At 40.0% G+C, this 22,102-nt stretch overlaps 2 protein-coding genes across 2 annotated transcripts in view; one reads left to right on the top strand and one right to left on the bottom strand.

The window, feature by feature from the left end:
- Positions 1-213: 213 nt before the first annotated feature.
- On the top strand, positions 214-4,716 carry igfbp3 (insulin-like growth factor binding protein 3). Its single transcript, XM_078418521.1, has 4 exons — positions 214-773; positions 1,795-2,015; positions 2,443-2,562; positions 3,986-4,716. Exons 1-4 carry the CDS (start codon positions 425-427, stop codon positions 4,112-4,114), a joined length of 819 nt encoding a protein of 272 aa, XP_078274647.1. The 5' UTR covers positions 214-424; the 3' UTR covers positions 4,115-4,716.
- Positions 4,717-4,719: 3 nt separating this feature from the next.
- LOC144604267 (insulin-like growth factor-binding protein 4) overlaps positions 4,720-22,102 on the bottom strand; it is a 77,197-nt gene continuing 59,814 nt past the window's right edge. The window contains exons 3-4 of the mRNA XM_078418511.1: positions 9,286-9,414; positions 4,720-6,489 (exon numbers count right to left, since the gene is read on the bottom strand). Coding sequence (XP_078274637.1) covers positions 6,337-6,489; positions 9,286-9,414 — 282 coding nt within the window. The 3' untranslated portion in view covers positions 4,720-6,336. The remainder of the gene's footprint in view (positions 6,490-9,285; positions 9,415-22,102) is intronic.

Here is a 22,102-nt window from a genome sequence, read left to right as displayed (position 1 = left end):
TTCCGGGGTAGCACTGACTTGGAGAGAGACGAGCAAGCTTGGGGGAGTGAGAGGGGCTAACAAATGCCCCGCCCCGAAACCTGTATCAGCAAATAACCAACGGCGTAAATCCAATGGGAAGCGAGTGAATTATTCATATTCTGGGGGCGGGATCTCGCCTTTCCTGATATAAGGGAACCTGCACTCGCTCTTGGCTTCTTGGAGTCGAAGAAAGTGCGAAGGGTGAAGTTTATATTTTTTTGCAATAAGTAAAATAAAAAAGGAAACTTTCCCACAAGTTCGGTTTGAATTGAGCGGAGCAGTGAAGTAGTTTAGTTTAGTGTTGTGTGTGAGTGTGTGAGTGTGTGTGTGTGTGTGTGTGAGGAGCTCACTTTGCAAAGTGCCCGGCTCCCGGCCACCGCTGCAGCCTGTGATAGGAATAACCATGGTGTACGCGCTGTGTGTGCTGGCCGTGGCGGCGGCGGCCAGTGTGAAGCTGGCGGCCTCACTGGGACCCGTGGTCCGCTGCGAGCCGTGCGACGCCCGGGCTCTGGCGCAGTGCAAGCCGCTGGCACAGGGCGACTGCGAGCCGGTGAGGGAGCCCGGCTGTGGCTGCTGCACCACCTGCGCCCTCCGACAGGGGCAGCAGTGCGGCGTCTACACCGAGCGCTGCGCCTCGGGCCTCACCTGTCTGCCGCTGGCGGGCGCGACCAAACCGCTACAGTCGCTGCTGGAGGGCAAAGGAGTCTGCACCAACGAGACGTCCAGAGTCCGCGTCTACCACAACTCTGCAGGTACAGAACTATGCACTCCTTTACTTTGGTTAGCCGCACTCTGTTAACTACTTGGCTGCCTGGGGCGTTTGATGCTGTTGCAGGAGAGAAAGGCGGTGCTCACTCAGCTTGCAAATGTGTATTTGCTTTCATGTTTGTTAGCTGCTCTCACTGTACGGGGGGAAGTGCATTGATAATGGAGGTGCATGGATTTCATCACTGCTTGGGTGCAAGTCTGTGCGATGCTCAGTCTGTTCTCCAGCCCACTGACTGGGAACTCGTTTAGACACTGTTGGGGTTGCAAGACGCTACAGCTTTGCCTCTACAAACGAGGCATCGTTGCTCGGCCCTTCCACTGAGGAGAGAACAGATGATTTTGGTTGATTGTCAATTTCAAAGTTAAAGTCTAACTTGTATGCTTTCATTCTTTGCTTTAGGCATGTATACAAATGCAATGACTATTTTCACCTTGGGTGCATTTTAAAGTCCGTTTTAAAGCAAGTGCTTTGGTCTAGGACGTATATACACGTGGAATAAGGGTCCTCCTTCTTTTAATGTGGTAGATGGGGAGGGGGGGGGGGTGCCCTTATTAAATAATCCCCCACCCCAGGAATATTTGGTTACGACCGTGATATTACTACAACAATGTGCAATGATTTTTTGTTAAGTTCGGTTTTGCAATTGAAAAGATGAGGATAAGAATAACTTAATCTCCAGTTCCCACAAGGGCAAGACTCTGGCACTGGTAACGTTACTAACGCGTTTGCTGTGAACGTGTATTGGTGATGCCAGCTCACCACCTCCTGGTGGAAGCCGGTATTACCACGTTTGTTGCCAAGCGGTGATCCCCATCAGAAATCCGTACAAGGACAGACGGGCGACTGGGATCAAACAAAATACAGCGATGAAACAAACCCTTTGCGTATGTTTTCTACTTCCCACCGCTCTTAGCATGCGTTGCAAGTGGCAAGCGAGATCTTTCGCCTGTAAGATATTTCTTTGCACCATGGTTTGCTCACGTGCCGACTATTTTTACTTGCAGGAAACGTTAACCGTTCAGAGGAAGAAAGGAATGCCAGTAACTCCGGGAATGAGTGGAGTCCCAACACACACCGAATGCATGAGAGTAAAACTCATCAACCTCACAGGAAGCTGCTGAGGAAGGAAGCCTCTAGAAAATCCCAGCTGTACAAAATTAACAATGAGGCAGAGAACACTGAAACCACCAACTTTTCCTCAGAAATAAAGCACGACACAGAATATGTAAGTGAACCATGAAACTTATCTTAAATTAATATGCACGTTGTACGATCCTCTTCGACTTGTAATTTCTTCCCAAATCAAATCTAAATTTTGCATCTGTGCTGACTTTATCCAGTCTTTATAGTGACATAACAAATGTGCTGAAGAATTTAACTGCATTAGACATATTTTTTAATAAAAAATAATAAATTTGTTTCTTTTCCAATAATATATTCACAATTTCATCAGAAAACCGTTCTTGTGATATCAATAAAACAATGTGTAACGTCACTAAACAAAAGAAGCTGTTCCAAAATGAATGTATTTTGATGGAAAACAATTTTGTTCTATAAAAATCAAAGTTTAGATTTACTTAGTTAAGAATGTATGATTTTTTAATTTGTTCATGAATAACAAAAATCATGAATGTCCTGTCTATTTTAATCAGGGTCCTTGTCGGAGAGAAGTGGAAGATATCCTAAAAAATCTGAAAGCTGTATCCATTCTGAGCCCCAGAGGTGTATACATTCCAAATTGTGACAAGAAAGGTTTCTACAAGAAAAAACAGGTTTGTAGATTTCTCAGCACTAGTGCTGTGGGCTCTTTTTTTTTCATTTGATAAATGTACTTTGCTAATTATCACCAGGATCTACATTTTGTTGGCCAGACAAGGAATTGCTCTGTTGTACCCCTACAAAATAAAAAGCATAGATCACCAACCAGATAATGTACTTGCTCACATTCAGAAACAAGTGGGAATTTATTTATGGTATCAAAACAATGTACTCCTCTTGCTCTTCTCCAAAACTAACTGATATATTTTACATTAGACCTATTCTTGGCATGGTGTATGCACGCACGCAAAAAAAACAATTCCCAACCATGTTCCTAACATTATTTACATCTAAGAGTGACGTGAACTTTTGGGCACGTTTTTGTATTTTGAAATATTGGGATTGAGGTCATAAGTTATGTGATCCTATCACAGTTACACACCAGCTCTTCTGTATCAGTTGTGTTTTGTTTGGGCGGACAAAAGGGACACATATTCAAGTTACCCTTGTCCTGAACGATGACAAATCCTTTCACTTGGTGTTAATGTGATCTTGCATTTGCGAGCATGGTCCAGCAGTTCGGTGCACAAGTTGCTGTGCATAAAGTTTGTTTCACTTTAAAATAGACAACGAACCTATGTGGAAACTTCGAAGTTGCATAGAACAGTTTCTGGTCCAAGAAACAAGTGATTGGATAACAGAGGATCCTCTTATCCTCTTGAGTTTGTTGTGCCATTCAATTGGACCTTAACTTCAACCTCACTGCATTTATCTTCCTTTGTTCCATAAATCTTGATATCTTTACCTGTCAGAAATCCACCATTCTGTTTAGAATTTTTTTAATTGACCAGCCTCTTTGGTAGAATAGACTTTGTGTCTAGACCCGTTACTATTTTACGTTTAGGTTAAGATCTCTTGAAACTGTAATTGCTGAATGATTCCACTGGGTCACTGGAATGTATTATTTTAATGACATCTATGCTTTCAATAACTTGGAACTGAAATGTTTTACCATGTCAGCCTACAAGCTCGTGTTGTGATATTTTGATAAATCCATTTAAAGTCACCATTGCTGACATCTGACAAAATTTCCACTGTGTAATAAAATTTACATTTGCAATTTAAGTTATTGGATAAAATATTTCAGAATATTTAACATGAATCTGATGCAATCTATTCAGAAGCCCTGTACTTTGACATAACATGCATTTTGGACCTGTACATTCTATATCATCAACCTCTTGGAGTTCTGGTACTATATCTGTTGAAGATTCTAAGATTGTTAAACACTGCATCAACATCTCAGACAGGATCAATATTATGACTGGCCTTTTGTGACTTGAAAATGTTGGCTATTCATTATAGCCTGATTTCTATAAGGAAAATTACTTTATAGTCTGTTCTACTTTTGACCGTATCTTTTTCCCCTTAATACAGTGCCGATCCTCTAAAGGGAGGAGAAGAGGTTTGTGCTGGTGTGTGGATAAATATGGCACTCGGCTGTTTATGGCACTCGGCTATGACAGGAATGAGGAACTGCGCTGTTACAGCTTTGAGAGTAAGTGAAGAGGCCTACAGCTCCTGTGGACTCTGCATGTGCGAGAAAGAGAGAGAGAAAGAGAGCACATGACAGACATTGATCAGACAGAGACCTCAGAGCAACTGGCAGTAGGCATGGACTTCTAGAGTTGTGACATCTGCTGCCATTTGGTTGGGAGAGGGGCTTTCTTCAGCCCACTTGATTCAGCTCTATCCTGCCACATATTCTTCCAGCTCCCTGAAAGAGTGGGAGTTTTCTAATTCCCAAGAAATCTGCACTATAGTTCCCAAGGAAAAGGCACTTCAGAAAGGAATCAGGGAATCTCCACTTAACTATTTAAGAACAGCCTGTGACCAATTTGATCCTGACAGACTTTGTGCTCTTATGTAAAAAAAATATTAGTGTATGCTACTACATATTTTGAAATGTCTTGTTCTGCAGGTCTGAAACAGGAACCTAGCCTTCACGGGTAAAACTTTCTATAAAAATTTTAAAAGGGCTTTTGTTCTTTTAAAAAAAAGCTTTCATGTTACTAAAGTCATATGATTTTTCCTTAAATGAAATGAATATTCTGTTAGAATATGGTCTGTATTTAATATAATTATGTTTTTTAATAAACATTATTTAAACCGAATAAACATGAAGCATTGTTTTCTCCAGCAAAAAAAAAAAGCCAATAGATTCATTTGCATCACACGACAACACAAATTACAAATTCATTTGTCCATTAATGGTGCTACATAATTATGATATGATTTTCTAAAATAAAATTGAGTTGGTGCAGTTGCATTCAAAGGACACTTGCTATCATAAACAATTTGAGAACAATGATATCATTAGTAAATGAGAAAATGTGCACAAATGTGTTGCGCGCCATCTAGTGGTTACAGAGTGCACAACATCACCAGGAAACCCAGCAGGTGCAAGAAATCAACATGACAAAGTCCCCAGCCTTTACTGGGTCAGTATGTTCATTATCACTGCAAGTGACTATCACCGAAGTACCTTTCAGTAAAACAATACACTGTTGTTTCGTGACATGGGTATTTTTAATGAATCAATTGGCAACATAATTTATAGAAGGTTGAGCCACACTTTCATGATTCAGATGGATTTTAATTCACATGTTTTGGTATAAGACACTTCACTAAAGAAAGTAAAGCAGATTTGGCTCCATTTAATAACCTCCAATTCATAACCAGAGGCTTATGCTAAAGGCTACATAATTAAGAATGTAATGATTACATTTTATTTCATTTGTGCTGCATTGATAAAAAGAAATAGGGAATTCTTTAATTAGCAGATAATGTGTCTGAGTATTAATTGAAGTAAAATACTTTGTAGGAGAACGTGGTGAAATTCATAATTAATCATTAATTGTAATTGCAAAAATAAATGATGTGATTTCATGGGAAGTAAGCTTACTGCTTTTTCAGATCAGGGCATACAGTCCAAAGGGTCAACACTAATTTATTACTTCAAAATGTGAGACAAATTTAATTTTGTACTAGAAGAGCTTTTCACAATTAACATTAAATGCACTCACCATTCAATGACAAACATTGAACAAATGTTCAGCACCAAATGAATTTATTTTTCTCTACTAATCTAGATGTGCCAGTATTGTACATAAGATTGTGCTAAAGACAAGAGTGCAGGTGTCATAAAGAATGAAGTCTAAGCAGTTTACAAAAGTTACCTGCATTTGAAAATGTAGATGTTTTTGTTTGATCAAAGTATTGACATTTGAAATGACGATGAAATATAAACAATATTGATTGCAATCAATATTGACAGCAATTGCATTGTTGCACAGTACTCAAAACCTTTATTTTATTTTCCTTCCTTGGGTTCCATTATTACAATGATTGTAAGCATTATCAACATTGATTAATACATACTGGCTTGCAGTGTTCCCAGTGACAGCTAAATGCTATTGCTTTTCTGAGATAATTTCAGTCATGCATCATTCACAGCAGGAATATTGTCATGCATGTTACTTATTACTGAACTACATATGTAAGTGGCTACAGTAGATTATTTCACCTGAAAATTCACGTGCACGTCATCTTAAATGCGATATTTCCTTAAATGCAATCTTAAAACTACAAAAAAAAAACAGCAGGAAATAAATAGCTTATACTTATGAAAGATAACTGTAACCTTCCAGATATCACCTTCATAAGCTGTGGTGTGATGTGTGAAAGAAAAGCAAAGATGTTAACGTCTCATCAGTTTCTGAAGAGCATCAGTTATTTTGCTCTGCCGATGCTGAAACATGCCCATTGTGCCTGTGACATTGAGGATCACCTCTCACTTCTGGAGAGCCTGGGATTTTCTTTCCGGTCCAGCGGTGAACACACCAACATCTTCCACGTTGCCCATCCAATGACGACTCGCACTTTTAAAACATTAAGACACAATATTTATTGTTCTCTTTGTGGATATGGCTGGTCAAGTGTTAACACAAAAAAAAAATTAACTGCTCAAATATAAATAGCTTTTTCCAATGTTAAAACCTAATAGTGCAAGATAGCAGTTCCAGGCCACAATATTTAAAAAACGTTTGGATGGGAACTTGAATAGGAAAGGTTTAGAGGGATATGGGTCAAATGCAGGCAAATGGGACATGCTTCGATGGCCAACTCTATCGGCATGGATGTGTTGATCCGAAAGGCCTATTTATTAGTTTAGAGATACAGAGTGGACCAAGTCCGTGCCAACCAGTGATCACCCCGTACAGTAGCACTATCCCACACACACAAGGGACAATTTATGATTCTACCAAGCCAATTAGCCTACAAACCTGTACGTCTTTGGAATATGGGAAGAAACCGGAGCACCCGGAGAAAACCCACGTGGTCACAGGGAGAACGTACAAACTCCGTATAGACAGCACCCGTAGCCAGGATCGAACCCAGGTCTCTGGCGCTATAAGGCAACAACTCTACTGCTGTGTCACCATGCCACCTTTGTGACTCTATGGCTTAATACAGCCTTCATCAAAGGGATGGCAGGCTGGGCAATTGGGGATTCAGATTTAGCATGCCGGATTCAGGGCCCTTCCTGATATCTGCCAACAATGACCAGATTGGAATGGACTGGTCGTTGGGTCTGATCCGCGTGGTCAGATAAAACACAACTCTGTTTGAGCCAGGACAGGGGCTTATTATCTCTTGCATGAACCAAAATCAAACTGGCAACATGGTATTAATCAGACCTACAGCGGCCTGTGGTTCAGTTTTGAGCGGGAGTAAAAGGAAGTCAACCAATTGCTTCATCTGCCCATATTAGTTAGAGTAATCCTGATAAATGAAACCAAATTCCCTATGAAGATGCCCTTTGAGTTCTTCAGACTGCAGTCAGAATGAAACTGCTCTTCAGGTTACCTCACCAGTTTAACATACACATGCTTCAAGCTTGTTGTAGGTGTCCACACTAACTCCACTCCATTCTCCAAGCAGAACACAATCTCCACTCCATTTTTCACAATATTGACCACGTTAAGGAAAACACAAAAACTCAGCAGTCTGGCAGCATTTGTGGAAGGAATGGACAGATGAGGTTTCAGGTCAGGACCTCTCTTCATTCTGAAAGTTCATTCTGCAATTCCTTGTGTACCAGGTTAAGGGTTTGCAAGAGTTTTAGAGTCTTTGAGAAAATACTATGAGAAAGTCTAGAGGAGGTTGTAGGTGATGCTCAGTGGTAGATACAGAAACAAGGTACAGAGGCACAAGTTAGGGCAGAGTGCAGTGAACGATTAATATAAATAGTAAGATCATCGATGTCAAGATGAAAGAGTTTCTAGTGCACAGTAATATTTTAATGTTCTCTAACTGCACCTTGAACATTCCACCAGGTGGCGCATGAGTCCTCAAAAGTAGAAGCTGCCGTTATCTGGCCTTTTATTTGCACATTCAGGATGTGCATTAGAGCTCATGAATGTCTTTACAAACAGGCTGAAGATTCCACTCCATCTTACCCACGGGGAAGGTGTAATGAAACATTGTATGATGGCTCTGCTTGAACTCCTACTCCTTAGATTTAGAGTTATAGAGAGTCAAAGAGTCTTACAGCATGGAAACAGGCCCTTTGACCCAACTTGTCCACAACTCCCAACAGGTCACATTTACACTAGTCCCACCTGCCTGTATTTGGCTCATATCCTTCTAAACCTATCCTATCCATGCTCTTGTCTAAATGTTTCTTAAACGGTGCCAATATTGCATGCCACAACTACCTCAATTGGCAGCTCGTTTCATATACCCACCACCATTTGAGTTAAAAAGCTACCCCTCAGGTTCCTATAATATCTTTCTCACTCACCTTAACCCTATGTCCTCTGGATCTCAATTCCCCTGCTCTGGGCAAGAGACTCTGTGCGTATGCCCCCTATCTATTCCTCTCATGATTTTGTACACGTCTATAAGATCACCCCTCATCCTCCCGCACTCCATGGAACAGAGTCCTAGCCTGCTCAACAACTTGCGAAAGCCCAGGCCCATGAGTCCTGGCAACATCCTCATAAATCTTCTCTGAACCCTTGCTAACATCTTTCCTATAACATTGTTTCCGAAAAATGGTACAGATTTATATCCATAAGGAAGAGAAATGTTCAACTATTATCTTACAGGAGGATCCCATTGTAGATGACTGAACCAAGAGAAGTAATCACAGCAAAGTTGAAAATGCAATAAAATAGAAATAGAAGGTTGATGTGGTGAGTTAAGCAGAGATCAAGTTTTTTTGTAAGTATATTATTTGTTCAAAGAAGCCTGGTACCTCAAATTATATTATCTCTGATGAGGATTCTAGAAAAGTCTACTTAATGGATAGATTACACTATCACAAAGATTGACCTGTTATTACTCCTCAATTGATCTTGTAAGGAAAGATCAATTGAAACGTTCCTCTGTCAGGAATGTTCAGAACAAAGAGACATAACCAAAAGATTAGAGCCAAGCTACTTAGATATAATGTTAGCAACTTCTTGCTTATACAAAGGTTAGTGGAGAGCTGGAACTCTTCCCTAAAAGTAGCTGAAGTTAGTTTCATTAAATGTTTTCTAACTGAGGATATATATAAAAAACTCTTGATCTGATTTAATGACTGAAGAGGCTTAAGGGCAGAATAGTCAAGTCCTGATCCAAAATTTTTAAATCCCTCATTATTCCTTTTAACTCCAAGCTGCACATACCTGCTTGAGGTTGTAGAATCCACTCTTATCACAGTTGGGAATGTGAAACCTGTAAAGATCCTCATTATTACGCTGTTGTGCCAGAGTAATCCTGTCGATCGCTCGTTGCATCTCTTCCTGACACGGACCCTGAGTAAAATCAGCAAAGAATTATTATTATTGCCTTGTAGCGGGACGAGAAGGAGTCCCGCCAAAAACTAATCGGACACGAGTTGTGTGCACTAGACGTGTTTATTCGCTCCAATACAGCTCCCTACTCCATCCCTGGTCACGGGCGTTGCCCGGCTTAAATACGAACTCAGGTACCGACCCCGTGGCTAGCGCCTCCCACATCGAGACGCCGCCCTCTAGCGCCGATGGTTCGTTGTGCCCTTGGGTTGCCACCAGGTGTCACCACAACCTTGCCTTTCTAAGATATTTAGTTTAATTTAGAAACACAACGTGGAAACAGGCCCTTAGGCCCATCGAGTCCGTGCCGACCATTGACCACCCCCACACTTGTTCCATGTTATCCCACTTTTGCATCCTACACATTAGGGGCAATTTACAGAAGCCAATTTACATATAAACCTACATATCTTTGGAATGTGGGAGGAAACCAGAGCACCTGGAGAAAATCACAGGGAGAACGTACAAACTCCATACAAAAGCAACCGGTCAGGATCAAACATGGGACTCTGGTGCTGTGAGGCAGCAGCACTACTAATACTTGATAGTAAAATATAAATGTAATTATTCTACATTTTCACTCTTTCCTGGTTAAATATGATTATGAAGATCAATGGTATATTTAAAAGCAATTTAGCATATTTGATATCAAAATAATTAACCTTTTAATAGTCAAGCTATCAAGAATTGTAAAAAGGTAGGCCATGTATAGATTAAAATAAAACTACCTGTTTGAAATTCAAAATAAAATAAATGACAAAGAATTTGAAAGTTTCAGCATCACCGTCATTATCTTGTGACTCGGCCAATCTAACACACTCCTGGGTAGCCTCTTGTCAATATACCTGAGGTCATTCAGATCCTAACAACAACAAGCCCACTACTATTGTACTCATCGACCTTCATGGGCTCCCAACGAAGTTCAGCTCAATTTTAATTGTCTGCCCCTTGTTTTTCAAAACCATCTGTAGTTTTACCCCTCTCTATCTCTGTAATCTCCCCAACTCTCTGCGATATACTAATTCTGCCCTCATGCTCATCCTTGGAGAAACTCTTTATTATCAGCTTCAATATCTACCTTAATGACCCGGTCAAATTTTATGGTGAAGTGCCTTCGCCTGTATTGCTATGATGAGGGCACTTCATAGATACTGATTGTTGGTGCTGATGTTAATGATATAATTCCTTTTGTTGTACTAAGGTGATCATTGCAAACCATCAGAGCATTTTCTTTTATGGTTGTACACTCATCTGCTCTATCATCCAAATAACGTATTCTTAATTATTTCCGTCCCCCTTCTATATCCACTGCAGACCATGTGGCAAAGATACTCTCAAGATGGCTTTAATAAAAAGACAGGGTTTGTTCCAGCAACATTGAATAAATGCCTTATTTCTGAGTCAGGATGGCACATACGTTGGTATATAGATGATGGTTACAGTATTCCCATAGTTTTTATGCTGGGGTCTTTCAAAGTAAGTATGTTGTGTTGTAATATATATTTTTGTAGAAAACGTAAATCACAGAGTACTAGCAATGAATGAATGGATAGCGACAAAGTTTCTGGGGAACTATTTTATGATGGTAAACACATGAGAAATGAGGAGGGGGGGACTGCAGGGGATGATGAAAGTAGATAAAACATTAATTGCAGAATTTTAACCTTCTGTATTTGTAACAGTGCTATTAACATAGCAGTGTGTAAGAAGGAATTGCAGATGCTGGTTTAAACTGAAGATAGACACAAAAAGCTGAAGTAACAGCGGGCCAGGCAGCATCTGAAGAAGGGTCTCGACCCGAAACGTCACCCATTCCTTCTCTCCAGAGATGCTGCCTGTCCCGCTGAGTACCTCCAGCTTTTTGTGTCTATCTTCTGTTAACATAGCAGGTTCGGTTCAGCTACTGATTAGTGTTGACCTACATATAAATAGATGGCATGGAGTGGTATGGAGTTGTTGAAAGTATAGTTGAAATTTGTGTGAGTGATTGAGTCTTTTCTTGCTGAAGGTTGCTTTGTACTTTTGTTGCCCGTGGGATTTTAGCCCAAATTTGGATATTGCCCAGAATTGGACAATGCCCAACTTTAGTTTGTTTCACTTATGCCTCTTTTTTGCTGCATTGGTCAATGCTGCTGTCAATGCTACGATCACCAGTCCCTTCAGCTCAGGCCTCACACATGAATTAAAGCTATGGTGAGTAACAATCAGAAAATTCAAAATTATCAGCAAAAAAATGAAATCCACAGAGCTTTATAATTTTTTTGGTTCTGTAGGTTTGGGATCATGTGGTCTGGTAGCAAACCAAAATGCAAACAGTCGTGTTTTAAAGGTAGGCAGTGTTTTCTGAAAGGATCGATAAGGACTTTGCTATTTGTGTACTGATGTCACTGAGCGATCTACTTGCAGTCACAGATTTCTGAGAATAGCTGAGCATAGTTCAGAGGCAAAATAGTCAATATACTATCCAGACAACTGTAATTTATCTATTCAAGAGAAAAAAAAGCTACATTAAGCAAATATATTTTCCGTTAACACAGTGTCACTAGATGTATTAAAATAAAAGGAAAGTTGCAACACTGAGTTATGAGAAGTGCACAGGTTCTAAACTTTTGCTTGATTATTTGTAAGCTTCCAAATAGCATCTGAATAGTTCACCACAGTAACATAAGTCAGTCCGTTATCTTGAACATTGCAATAAACAATTTAAGAGCAGCTTTGACAAAGATATGGGACAAGATTAATAGATTAATAAACTGGTTGAAAATGGATTTTTAAGAAAGGCAAACCATCATTAAGGATTCTGTTTAGAAATACAGCATGGAAATAGGCCTGACAGCCCATTGAGTCTATGCTGACCATCAATCACCCATTCGCACTAGTTCTATGTAATCCCACTATCTAATAGATCATAGATTTGTTTACTGGGATAATTATGTTTAATCAATGACAGAAATTTTCAATGGTTTGAAATGATGACGATAATGTGGGGCGGCACGGTGGCGCAGCGGTAGAGGGACTGCCTTACAGCGCCAGAGACCTGGGTGGTTTGATCCTGGCAACGGATGCTGTCTGTACAGAGTTTGCACCTTCTCCCTGTTACCTGCAAAGGTTTTCTCCGGCATCTCCGGTTTCCTCCCACACTCCAAAGGCATACAGGTTTGTAGGTTAATTGGCTTTGGTAAAATTGTACATTGTCCCTAGTGTGTAGGATAGAACTAGTGTACTATCATTGGTCGGCGTGGACTCGGTTGGTCGAAGGGCCTGTTTCCGTGCTGTATCTCTAAACTAAACTAAATTAAACTAAATTAAACTAAACTAAACTAAACTAAACTAAACTAAAATGTTATAGTATTGATAAAGCTTTGTGTTACACTTGTAGTAACGTTTATCAGGAATCTGGCTACCTCATTTTGGAAATCGTCACATTGTATGATTTCTTATATATACACACACACACACACACACACACACACACATATATATATATATATATCTGAAATGCTCTTTGTATTTCGCACAGAGCTTGTCCAGTTCTAATATTGCTTCAGTTGTATCAGCTGCAATTGAAAGGGCAACACAGTAGAACAGCTGGAAGAGCTGCGTGGGTTTTCTCCAGGTGCTCCAGTTTCCTGTCACATTCCAAAGACGTACAGGTAGGTAGGTTAATTGGCTTGCTATACCTGTAAATTGTCCATAGTGTGTGTAGGATAGTGTTGGTGTGCAAGGATTGTTGGTCGGCGTGGACTCGGTGGGTCGAAGGGCATGTTTCCTTGCTGTATGTCTAAACTAAAAACTAAAATGTGATGTGCATCAAATTTCAGAAAGCTCTCAATAAGGTGCCACAGTAAAGGCTTATTGGCAGAATTGAAGCATGAAAGAGACATTGGATGTGAAGCATGAATATGAAGTTGGCTAAATAATAGATGCAGAGGATTGTGGCAAACAATTGTTTTGTTTTGCATGGGAAAAGGTGCATCCCCAGTGATTGGCTTGTTGTTCCATGCTAACAAACTCTTCTTGGGGGTGCAAGACCTGAATAGATTTTATGTGGAGAGGATGTTTCCACTAGTGGGAGAGTCTAGGACCAGAGGTCATAGCCTCAGAATTAAAGGATGTTCCTTTAGGAAGGAGATGAGGAGGAATTTCTTTCGTCAGAAGGTGGTGAATCTGTGGAATTCATTGCCACAGAAGGCTGTGGAGGCAAAGTCAGTGGATATATTTAATGCAGTGATAGATAGATTCTTAATTAGTATGGGTGTCAGTGGTTATGGGGAGAAGGCAGGAGAATGGGGTTAAGAGGGAAAGATAGATCAGCCATGATTGAATGGCAGAGTAGATGATGGGCTGAATGGCCGTATTCTGCTCCTTTCACTTATGAGCATGAATAATTTCAAAATTTGCAGATGACAGAAAATATGCCACTAGTGTGAACCATGAAGAGGATAGTGATAAAGTGCAGAAGGAAAGAAAAAAACCTGGAGGGATGAGCACATGTGTGATAGATAATGTTCATTGCAGTGAAATGTGCTTTGTGGTAGAATCAATTAGGAGATGTAATGCAGAGTAAAGCATGCAAAAGAGACTGAAGATGCTGGTAGAGTCAAAGGATCCTGACCAGAAACATTGTCTGTCTATTCCTTCCCCAGATGCTGCCTCTGGCGCTTTGTGCTTGTGTCTTTTATGATTATAGTTTACAATTTAATGAATGACAAGATGGGATATGTGGCAATGTTTATAAGGAAGGAATAGCCCTTATAAACAATGTCACTCTGCTGGTGATATTTTACAGGTTAAATGCTTTAATGTGTATTTCTAACATTTGCTTGAAGATGGAGCACAAGGCAAACATCGGATGTCAGCAACTAAAGAATAATGTAAAAGTTGTAATAAAACTTGTTTCTGTTCATTGATATCAGTAGAATTAAACTGTTTCCCTTTCTTGTAACTGTTTTCTCTGGAACACTAGAGGCTGAGGGGAGAGCTGATACAAGTATATCAAATTATAAAATGCATAGACAAGATCAAAACCCTTTTCTCATGGTGGAAATGTCAAAGACTGGAGGGCAAAGTTTTCAGATGAGAGGGGTTAAGTTGAAAGGAGATCCATGGGGCAGGTCTTTTACACAAAGGTTGGTGGATATCTGGAATGTGCTGCCTAGGGTGATGGTGGAGGCCGATACCATAGTGGCGTATAAGAGGTTTTGGATCTGCAGAGAATGGGGGGATATGGATCATGTGCAGGCAAAGGAGATTAGTTTATCTTGGCATCATGTTCGACACAAATGTTGTGGACCAAAGGGCTTTTTCCTGAGCTGTACCTTTCTATGGTTTATGAAAGAGATATCTAGTTCCATCCACACTGTAACTGTCACTAAATATATTTCTGAAAATAAATGTCTGCCAGAGTACATGGGGAGAAAAAAGAACTGTTTCCCTTTGGAAGTTAAGGGCATGTATTTAAGGAAAAGAAACTAACCAATGAGTTGTGATGCGGTACTTTCTTGGTGGACACCTTTTAATTTCATGAAACTCGCACCAAGAAATTACTAAACAAAACTGAATGAAGAGACTGATCATGCCTCCATGTGGTTGAATGAAGATATTACATTAAGAAATTAATACATTTTTGTGTATTTTGAAGTCAATTTCAGATATGTCAATAGCAAAAGGATAGCGAGGGATAAAATTGGTCCATTAGAGAGTCAGAGTGGTCAGCTATGTGCTGAGCCGGAAGAAATGGGGGAGATATTAAACAATTTCTTTTCTTCGGTATTCACCGAGGAGAAGGATATTGAATTATGTGAGGTAAGCGAAACAAGTAGAGTAGTGATGGAAATTATGAGGATTAAAGAAGAGGAGGTACGGACACTTTTGAAAAATATAAAAGTGGATAAGTCTCCAGGTCCTGATAGGATATTCCCTAGGACATTGAGGGAAGTTAGTGCAGAAATAGCAGGGGCTATGACGGAAATATTTCAAACGTCATTAGAAACGGGGATGGTGCCGGAAGATTGGCATATTGCGCATGTTGTGCCTTTGTTTAAAAAAGGTTCTAAAAGTAAACCTAGCAATTATAGACCTGTTAGTTTGACGTCTGTGGTGGGAAAATTAATGGAAAAGATACTTAGGGACAATATATATAATTATATGGATAAACAAGGCCTGATTAGAAACAGTCAACATGGATTTGTGCCTGGAAGGTCATGTTTGACTAATCTTCTTGAATTTTTTGAAGAGGTTACCAGGGAAATTGATAGGGGCAAGGCTGTGGATGTTGTCTATATGGACTTTAGTAAGGCATTTGACAAGGTTCCACATGATAGGTTGATTAAGAAGGTTAAATCGTTGGGTATTAATAGTGAGGTTGCAAGATGGATTCAACAATGGCTGAATGGGAGATACCAGAGGGTAATGGTTGACAACTGTATGTCAGGTTGGAGGCCAGTGTCTAGTGGAGTACCCCAAGGATCTGTGTTGGGTCCACTGTTGTTTGTCATTTACATTAATGATCTGGATGATGGTGTGGCAAATTGGATTAGTAAATATGCAGATGATACTAAGATAGGTGGTGTAGTTAATAATGAAGTAGAGTTTCAAAGTCTACAGAGAGACTTGGGCCTTTTGGAAGGGTGGGCTGAAAGATGGCAGATGGAGTTTAATGCTGATAAGTGTGAGGTGCTGCATTTTGGTAGGACAAATCAAAATAGGACGTACAGGGTAAATGGTAGGGAATTGAGGAATGCAGTGGGACAGAGGGATCTGGGAATAACTGTGCATTGTTCCCTGAAGGTGGAATCTCATGTGGATAGGGTGGTGAAGAAGGCGTTTGGTATGCTTGCCCTTATAAATCAGAGCATCGAGTATAGAAGTTGGGATGTAATGTTAAAATTGTATAGGGCATTGGTGAGGCCGAATCTGGAGTATGGTGTGCAGTTCTGGTCGCCAAATTATAGGAAGGATGTCGACAAAATGGAGAGGGTACAGAGGAGATTTACAAGGATGTTGCCTGGGTTTCAGCACTTAAGCTACAGAGAGAGGTTGAACAGGTTGGGTCTTTATTCTTTGGAGCGTAGAAGGTTGAGGGGGGACTTGATAGAGGTTTTTTAAATTTTAAGAGGGACGGACAGAGTTGACGTGGGTAGGCTTTTCCCCTTGAGAGTGGGGAAGATTCCAACAAGGGGACATAACTTTAGAATTGAGGGACAAAAGTTTAGGGGTAACATGAGGGGTAATTTCTTTACTCAGAGGGTGGTGGCTGTATGGAATGGGCTTCCGGTGGAAGTGGTGGAGGCAGGCTTGATTTTATTATTTAAGAGTAAATTGGATAGGTATATGGATGAGAGGGGATTGGAGGGTTATGGTCTGAGAGCAGGTAGATGACACTAGGTCAGAGAGAGTGGTCGGCGTGGACTGGTAGGGCCGAACGGGCCTGTTTCCGTGCTGTAGTTGTTATATGGTTATATGGTTAATTGTACAAATTCCATTCTTTTGGCATTCACGCAGGCTGTCAAATTTTCTGATGACATTTTCTGATGACATTCATATTTCTATGCAAAATTCTTTGAATGCTTTCAAGAGAGAGCTGGATAGAGCTCTTAAGGATAGCGGAGTCAGGGGGTATGGGGAGAAGGCAGGAACGGGGTACTGATTGAGAATGATCAGCCACGATCACATTGAATGGCGGTGCTGGCTCGAAGGGCCGAATGGCCTCCTCCTGCACCTATTGTCTATTGTCTGATATTCTCAGAATTAGGAAGGTAGAAAATAAGAAGAAATCGCTTTTCATAAATCTAAACCTTTTTTGCAGATCTTCAAAACAAAGTAAGTGGTCTGTTTGAAACTATTCGGCACCATCAATTTATAAAGACACAACTGAAGAATCATATACGTCAATGTTGATTATTTAAATATAATTTATTTTAACAGCAATAAAAATAACAATATGTTAAATCAATTTGCCTCCAACTTACACATTCAGGTACAGGAAGAAACATTTATTTATATAGTCTAAATTGACAATTCAAGCCCAATTTTACAACAAATCTAGGTTGAATTATTTATATAAATTCTCTTCAGAATTATCAGCATGATAATTTCTGTTGATTTTCTGTTGGAGCATTGATCAGAGGTCAAAATCTGGGCACACCCAGAAATCCTCCATACCAGGAATTTCTCCTCACACCTATCCAGATGAAAGTAGATCACAATTTTACAATATTACAACACTAAGGTGAGACGGCAAGATTTAATACAACCCTGAGGGGGTAACATTTTTACTCAGAAGGTGGTGGCGACTTGGAACGAGCTGCCAGAGAGGTTGAGGCAGAGTTGAGACTACAATAGTGGATAGGGTGGTGAAGAAGGCGTTTGGTATGCTTGCCTTTATAAATCAGAGCATCGAATATAGAAGTTGGGACGTAATGTTAAAATTGTACAAGGCATTGGTGAGGCCGAATCTGGAATATGGTGTGCAGTTCTGGTCGCCAAATTATAGGAAGGATGTCAACAAAATAGAGAGAGCACAGAGGAGATTTACTAGAATGTTGCCTGGGTTTCAGCACTTAAGCTACAGAGAGAGATTGAACAGGTTGGGTCTTTATTCTTTGGAGCGCAGAAGGTTAAGGGGGGACTTGGGGGGGAGGTTTTTTTAATTTTAAGAGGGACGGACAGAGTTGACGTGGGTAAGCTTTTCCCTTTGAGAGTGGGGAAGATTCAAACAAGGGGACATAACTTCAGAATTAAGGGACAAAAGTTTAGGGGTAACATGAGGGGTAACTTTTTTACTCAGAGGGTGGTGGCTGTATGGAATGAGCTTCTGGTGGAAGTGGTGGAGGCAGGCTCGGTTTTATTATTTAAGAGTAAATTAGATAGGTATATGGATGGGAAGGGATTGGAGGGTTATGGTCTGAGAGCAGGTAGATGGGACTAGGTCGGAGAAAGTGTTCGGCATGGACTAGAAGGGCCAAACTGGCCTGTTTCCGTGCTGTAATTGTTATATGGTTATATGGTTAATAGCATTTGAAAGACAATTGGACAGATACATGGATAAGGAAGGTTTTGAGTGATATGTGCCAAATGCAGGTAAATAGGACGAACTTAGATGGAGCATCTTGGTCAGCATGGATGAGTTGGACTGAAGGGTCTGTTTCCATGCAGTGTGACTCCATGACTTTAATTACAAATGAAATAGGCCTATTGCCTATTAAACTAAATCACATGCTTCAAATGGTATTGAAGAGGAAGCCCTGCTGAGTGAATAAATCTTACAGCTACACTATGTAACTTATTATAATTTTAGCAAGCAGTGCAAATGGAACTAACATCGACACTGTCAATGTACCAATATAAATCACTGTGGATAATTACCATACCTAATAATTAATTAATCAAGCCAAAGCATTTATGGGCAAAAATACGCATTCTGGTATCAGCAGTACTTTTCAAGTTGCTAGGAAATAATATGAAAAATAAATGAAAATTTAAAAACACAGATGCTGGAAAACTACATTAAAAAAACAGAAAATGATGGAAACACTGCTTTCATTTAATTTTCCATATCTGCAGACCTTTTTATTTTGAGTAATTATAGGTTGTTTTTCAGTTAGGAGGGAAGTTTACTGTGAAATTCATCTGGCATTGGTAGGGGTACCTCTATCTTTATATATATATTTATAATTTGGACTTGGTGCACAGGGCATCATTTCCAAAATTGCAGCCGACACAAAACTTGGCAGAGTGAACTGAGTGTGGGATAGTAATTGCCTTCAAGGAATTATGGACAAGCTTGTTTAATGAGAAATATCGTGTGTTGTTTTTGGTTGGAAGAATGAGAAGAGACAATGAAAGGGAGAGGAGACAATTCTAACGAGCCATATAGAAATAGAAAAAATGTGGAGTAATTGGACCCGAGTGAAAGTTCATGATTCATCCTTTTACCTCTGTGTAATTACTTTCCTACTTTTACTTTACTTTCCCACGTGTCATAATATCTAAAAAGCTATCGAGCACCTCTTTCTATGTTATCAGTGATTGAATCTCCAGTGCCTTCTTGGCTCCAAGACTCCAAGTTTCATTACACTGCATGAAGAAGTTTCCCCTCTTCTTTCTCCTCAGTGGCTAATCTTAAAAAGGCACTGGACACTTCAGCAAAATGTAAGATCCACTCCATGTTTACCCTGCCAAGCCCTTTGTATGTTCCAATGCGTTTATCTCTCATTCTTCTAAAATTGAGGTAGAAGCCCAGCTTGTTTACATTTGCCTCACGTGATAAACTTACCATCATGGAAATAAATCTGGTGAGCCTTCGTTTCCCTTTTTTTTAAACACAATTATACCCAGCCTTGTGCAGGGGACCGGAACTGTAGGCGATATTCCAGAGGCATGCACAATTGGAATGAGATATTTCTTCTACGTAAATTTTCATGCATTACAGGCCAACATACGAATTCCCTTCCTACTCTTGTACTTGCATGTTAAGTTACATTGATTCACATGCCAGGACCCGCTGTGCTTCAATGTATTTCACTGTCTCACTATTTGAGAACTGAGGAGATAACAATGAGCTGTCTAGAGGTATAGGTGGACACTGCTTTGAAAAATACAAGGGAATTGGAGAAACTGTAAACAAAGCCAATGAAATCACAGACATAGTAAAACAAATACAAAGCAAGGAGGTCATGATGAACCTTTGTACAACATAGGTTTGTCTACAGGTTGAGTAATGTGTCCAGTTTTTAATTTTTTTAAAGGGGTGAATGCCTATGACAGTGCAGAAGCGATTTACTGAAATGATTCCATGGATGAAGAACTTCTTTATATGGATAGAGCGGAGAAGTTGGGATTGAGGATTAGATTGTTCTATTTTCTCTGTCTAAACCCTTCATATCTCGGACAGAGATCAACAATCTATTCCTCTTACAGGAAAAATTGAGAACTACGGGGCATACAGTAGAATGAAATAATAGTTAAATGAAAGTGGTTTGCTGTTGTGGCGTGTTGTAGCAATCATTACGTTGCAATACATTTTTGTATAAATGGCTTTGTTGGGAATTCAAGTAATTTTGCCAAATTGAAAAGCAACGGCCTAAATTATGTAGTAATTATCTGTAATGCATATAGCTATCTAGGTAAAGTATAAAGTGTGATGAGAGTGCATGACATTCAGGATTATGCTTATATTATTGTGCACAATCCCACAAGTACCTCAATATTTCTCAACATCTCCATATTTGCCCTCTATTACTCTTCACACTGTGCATATTACAGTTTAGATTAGAGATACAGCATGGAAACAGGCCGACCAGCGATCCCTGCACATTAACAGTATCCTACACCAGGGACAACATTTTTACATATATACCAAGCCAATTAACCTACAAACCTGTACGTCTTTGGAATGTGGGAGGAAACCGAAGTTCTCGGAGGAAACCCACGCGGTCACGGGGAGAACGTACAAACTCCGTACAGACATGCACCCATAGCCAGGATGAAAACCAGGTCTATGGCGCTGTAAGGGCTGGAAGGCAGCAATTGTAACAGTGCGGCACCATGCCATTTCACAGACATTTAACTGGCGGTGAATGTAAGCTGCTAGAGAATTGAAACTGCCTGAAGTGTCGGAATCATTGAATTCATACATTCATGGTGGTAGAGAGTCTGAAAGCTCACAATCAATCATAATAACTTCAATGTGCAAAGTGACTCCAGTTCAAACGCTAGCATGTAGAAATAAAAGGCAGTGAGTGGTGATTGTTTAATGATAACTGTTCCGTTAACATGGGAATAATGTATTGACATAATTTAGCAATGTCAGAAAATTAAGATTTCATGATAAGGAGCACCATTCATTCAATTTAATGTCAAATAGACAGCAACCTCTGAAGTGAGTATTACAATCATTGTTGGACAAAATATGGATATTGAGTTCATTCAAACCAAAGATTAACAGCTTTTGGCATTGTAAGGAAATTAAGGAATTTAACATAACTCAGGAAAACAGTTCAGAAGTAGACTTGTTCTGGATGTTACTTCTCTCCAAGCTCAAAATATTAGATATTACAACTTATTTTCATACAACTTAAGAACAAAAGAAAATGAGAAACGGGAGGAGGAGATGGAGGAAGACAATCAGTCCCTTGAGCTATTGCTGCTATGCAGTAAGATCATAGCTAATTCAAACTTGGCCTCAACATCACTTTCCTTGGTTCCTTCTCAGTTTAAATATCAGTCAATCTTCAGCTTGAATTTATTCAATGACTTCACCTCGTTGCTCACTGGGCTAGAGAGTTCCCAAGATTTCTGACTAAAGGAATAAAGGCGTAGACTATTTTCTAAATGGGGAGAGTGTTCACATAGGGATTTACATAGGGAGTATTCACATAGGGTGCAAAGGGATTTGGGAGTGCTGGTGCAGAATTCCCCAAAAGTTAATCTGCAAGTCGAATTGGTAATAAGGAAGGTGAACGCAATGCTAGTATTTATTGCGAGTGGGCTAGAATACAAAAACAGGGAAGTAATGCTGAGGCTTTATAAGGCACTGGTTAGAATGCATTTGGAGTATTGTGAGCAGTTTTGTGCCCCATATCTGAGCGAGAGAGGATGTTGCTGTACTCTCTGATGAGAAACTTCCTCTCTCGCTGCTCCCTCTCTG

Source organism: Rhinoraja longicauda, chromosome 2 (assembly GCF_053455715.1).
Source record: "Rhinoraja longicauda isolate Sanriku21f chromosome 2, sRhiLon1.1, whole genome shotgun sequence".
Taxonomy (NCBI): Eukaryota; Metazoa; Chordata; class Chondrichthyes; order Rajiformes; family Arhynchobatidae; genus Rhinoraja; species Rhinoraja longicauda.
This window is presented reverse-complemented; position numbering and strand designations above follow the sequence as displayed.

What these genes read in the sequence shown, in the direction of transcription:
- igfbp3 (XM_078418521.1), top strand. Translation starts at nt 425, where the DNA reads ATGGTGTACGCGCTGTGTGTGCTGGCCGTGGCGGCGGCGGCCAGTGTG. An exon ending in CGTCTACCACAACTCTGCAG is followed by an intron (nt 774 to 1,794) that starts GTACAGAACTAT and finishes TTTTACTTGCAG; the next exon opens with GAAACGTTAACCGTTCAGAG. An exon ending in GTTTCTACAAGAAAAAACAG is followed by an intron (nt 2,563 to 3,985) that starts GTTTGTAGATTT and finishes CCCTTAATACAG; the next exon opens with TGCCGATCCTCTAAAGGGAG.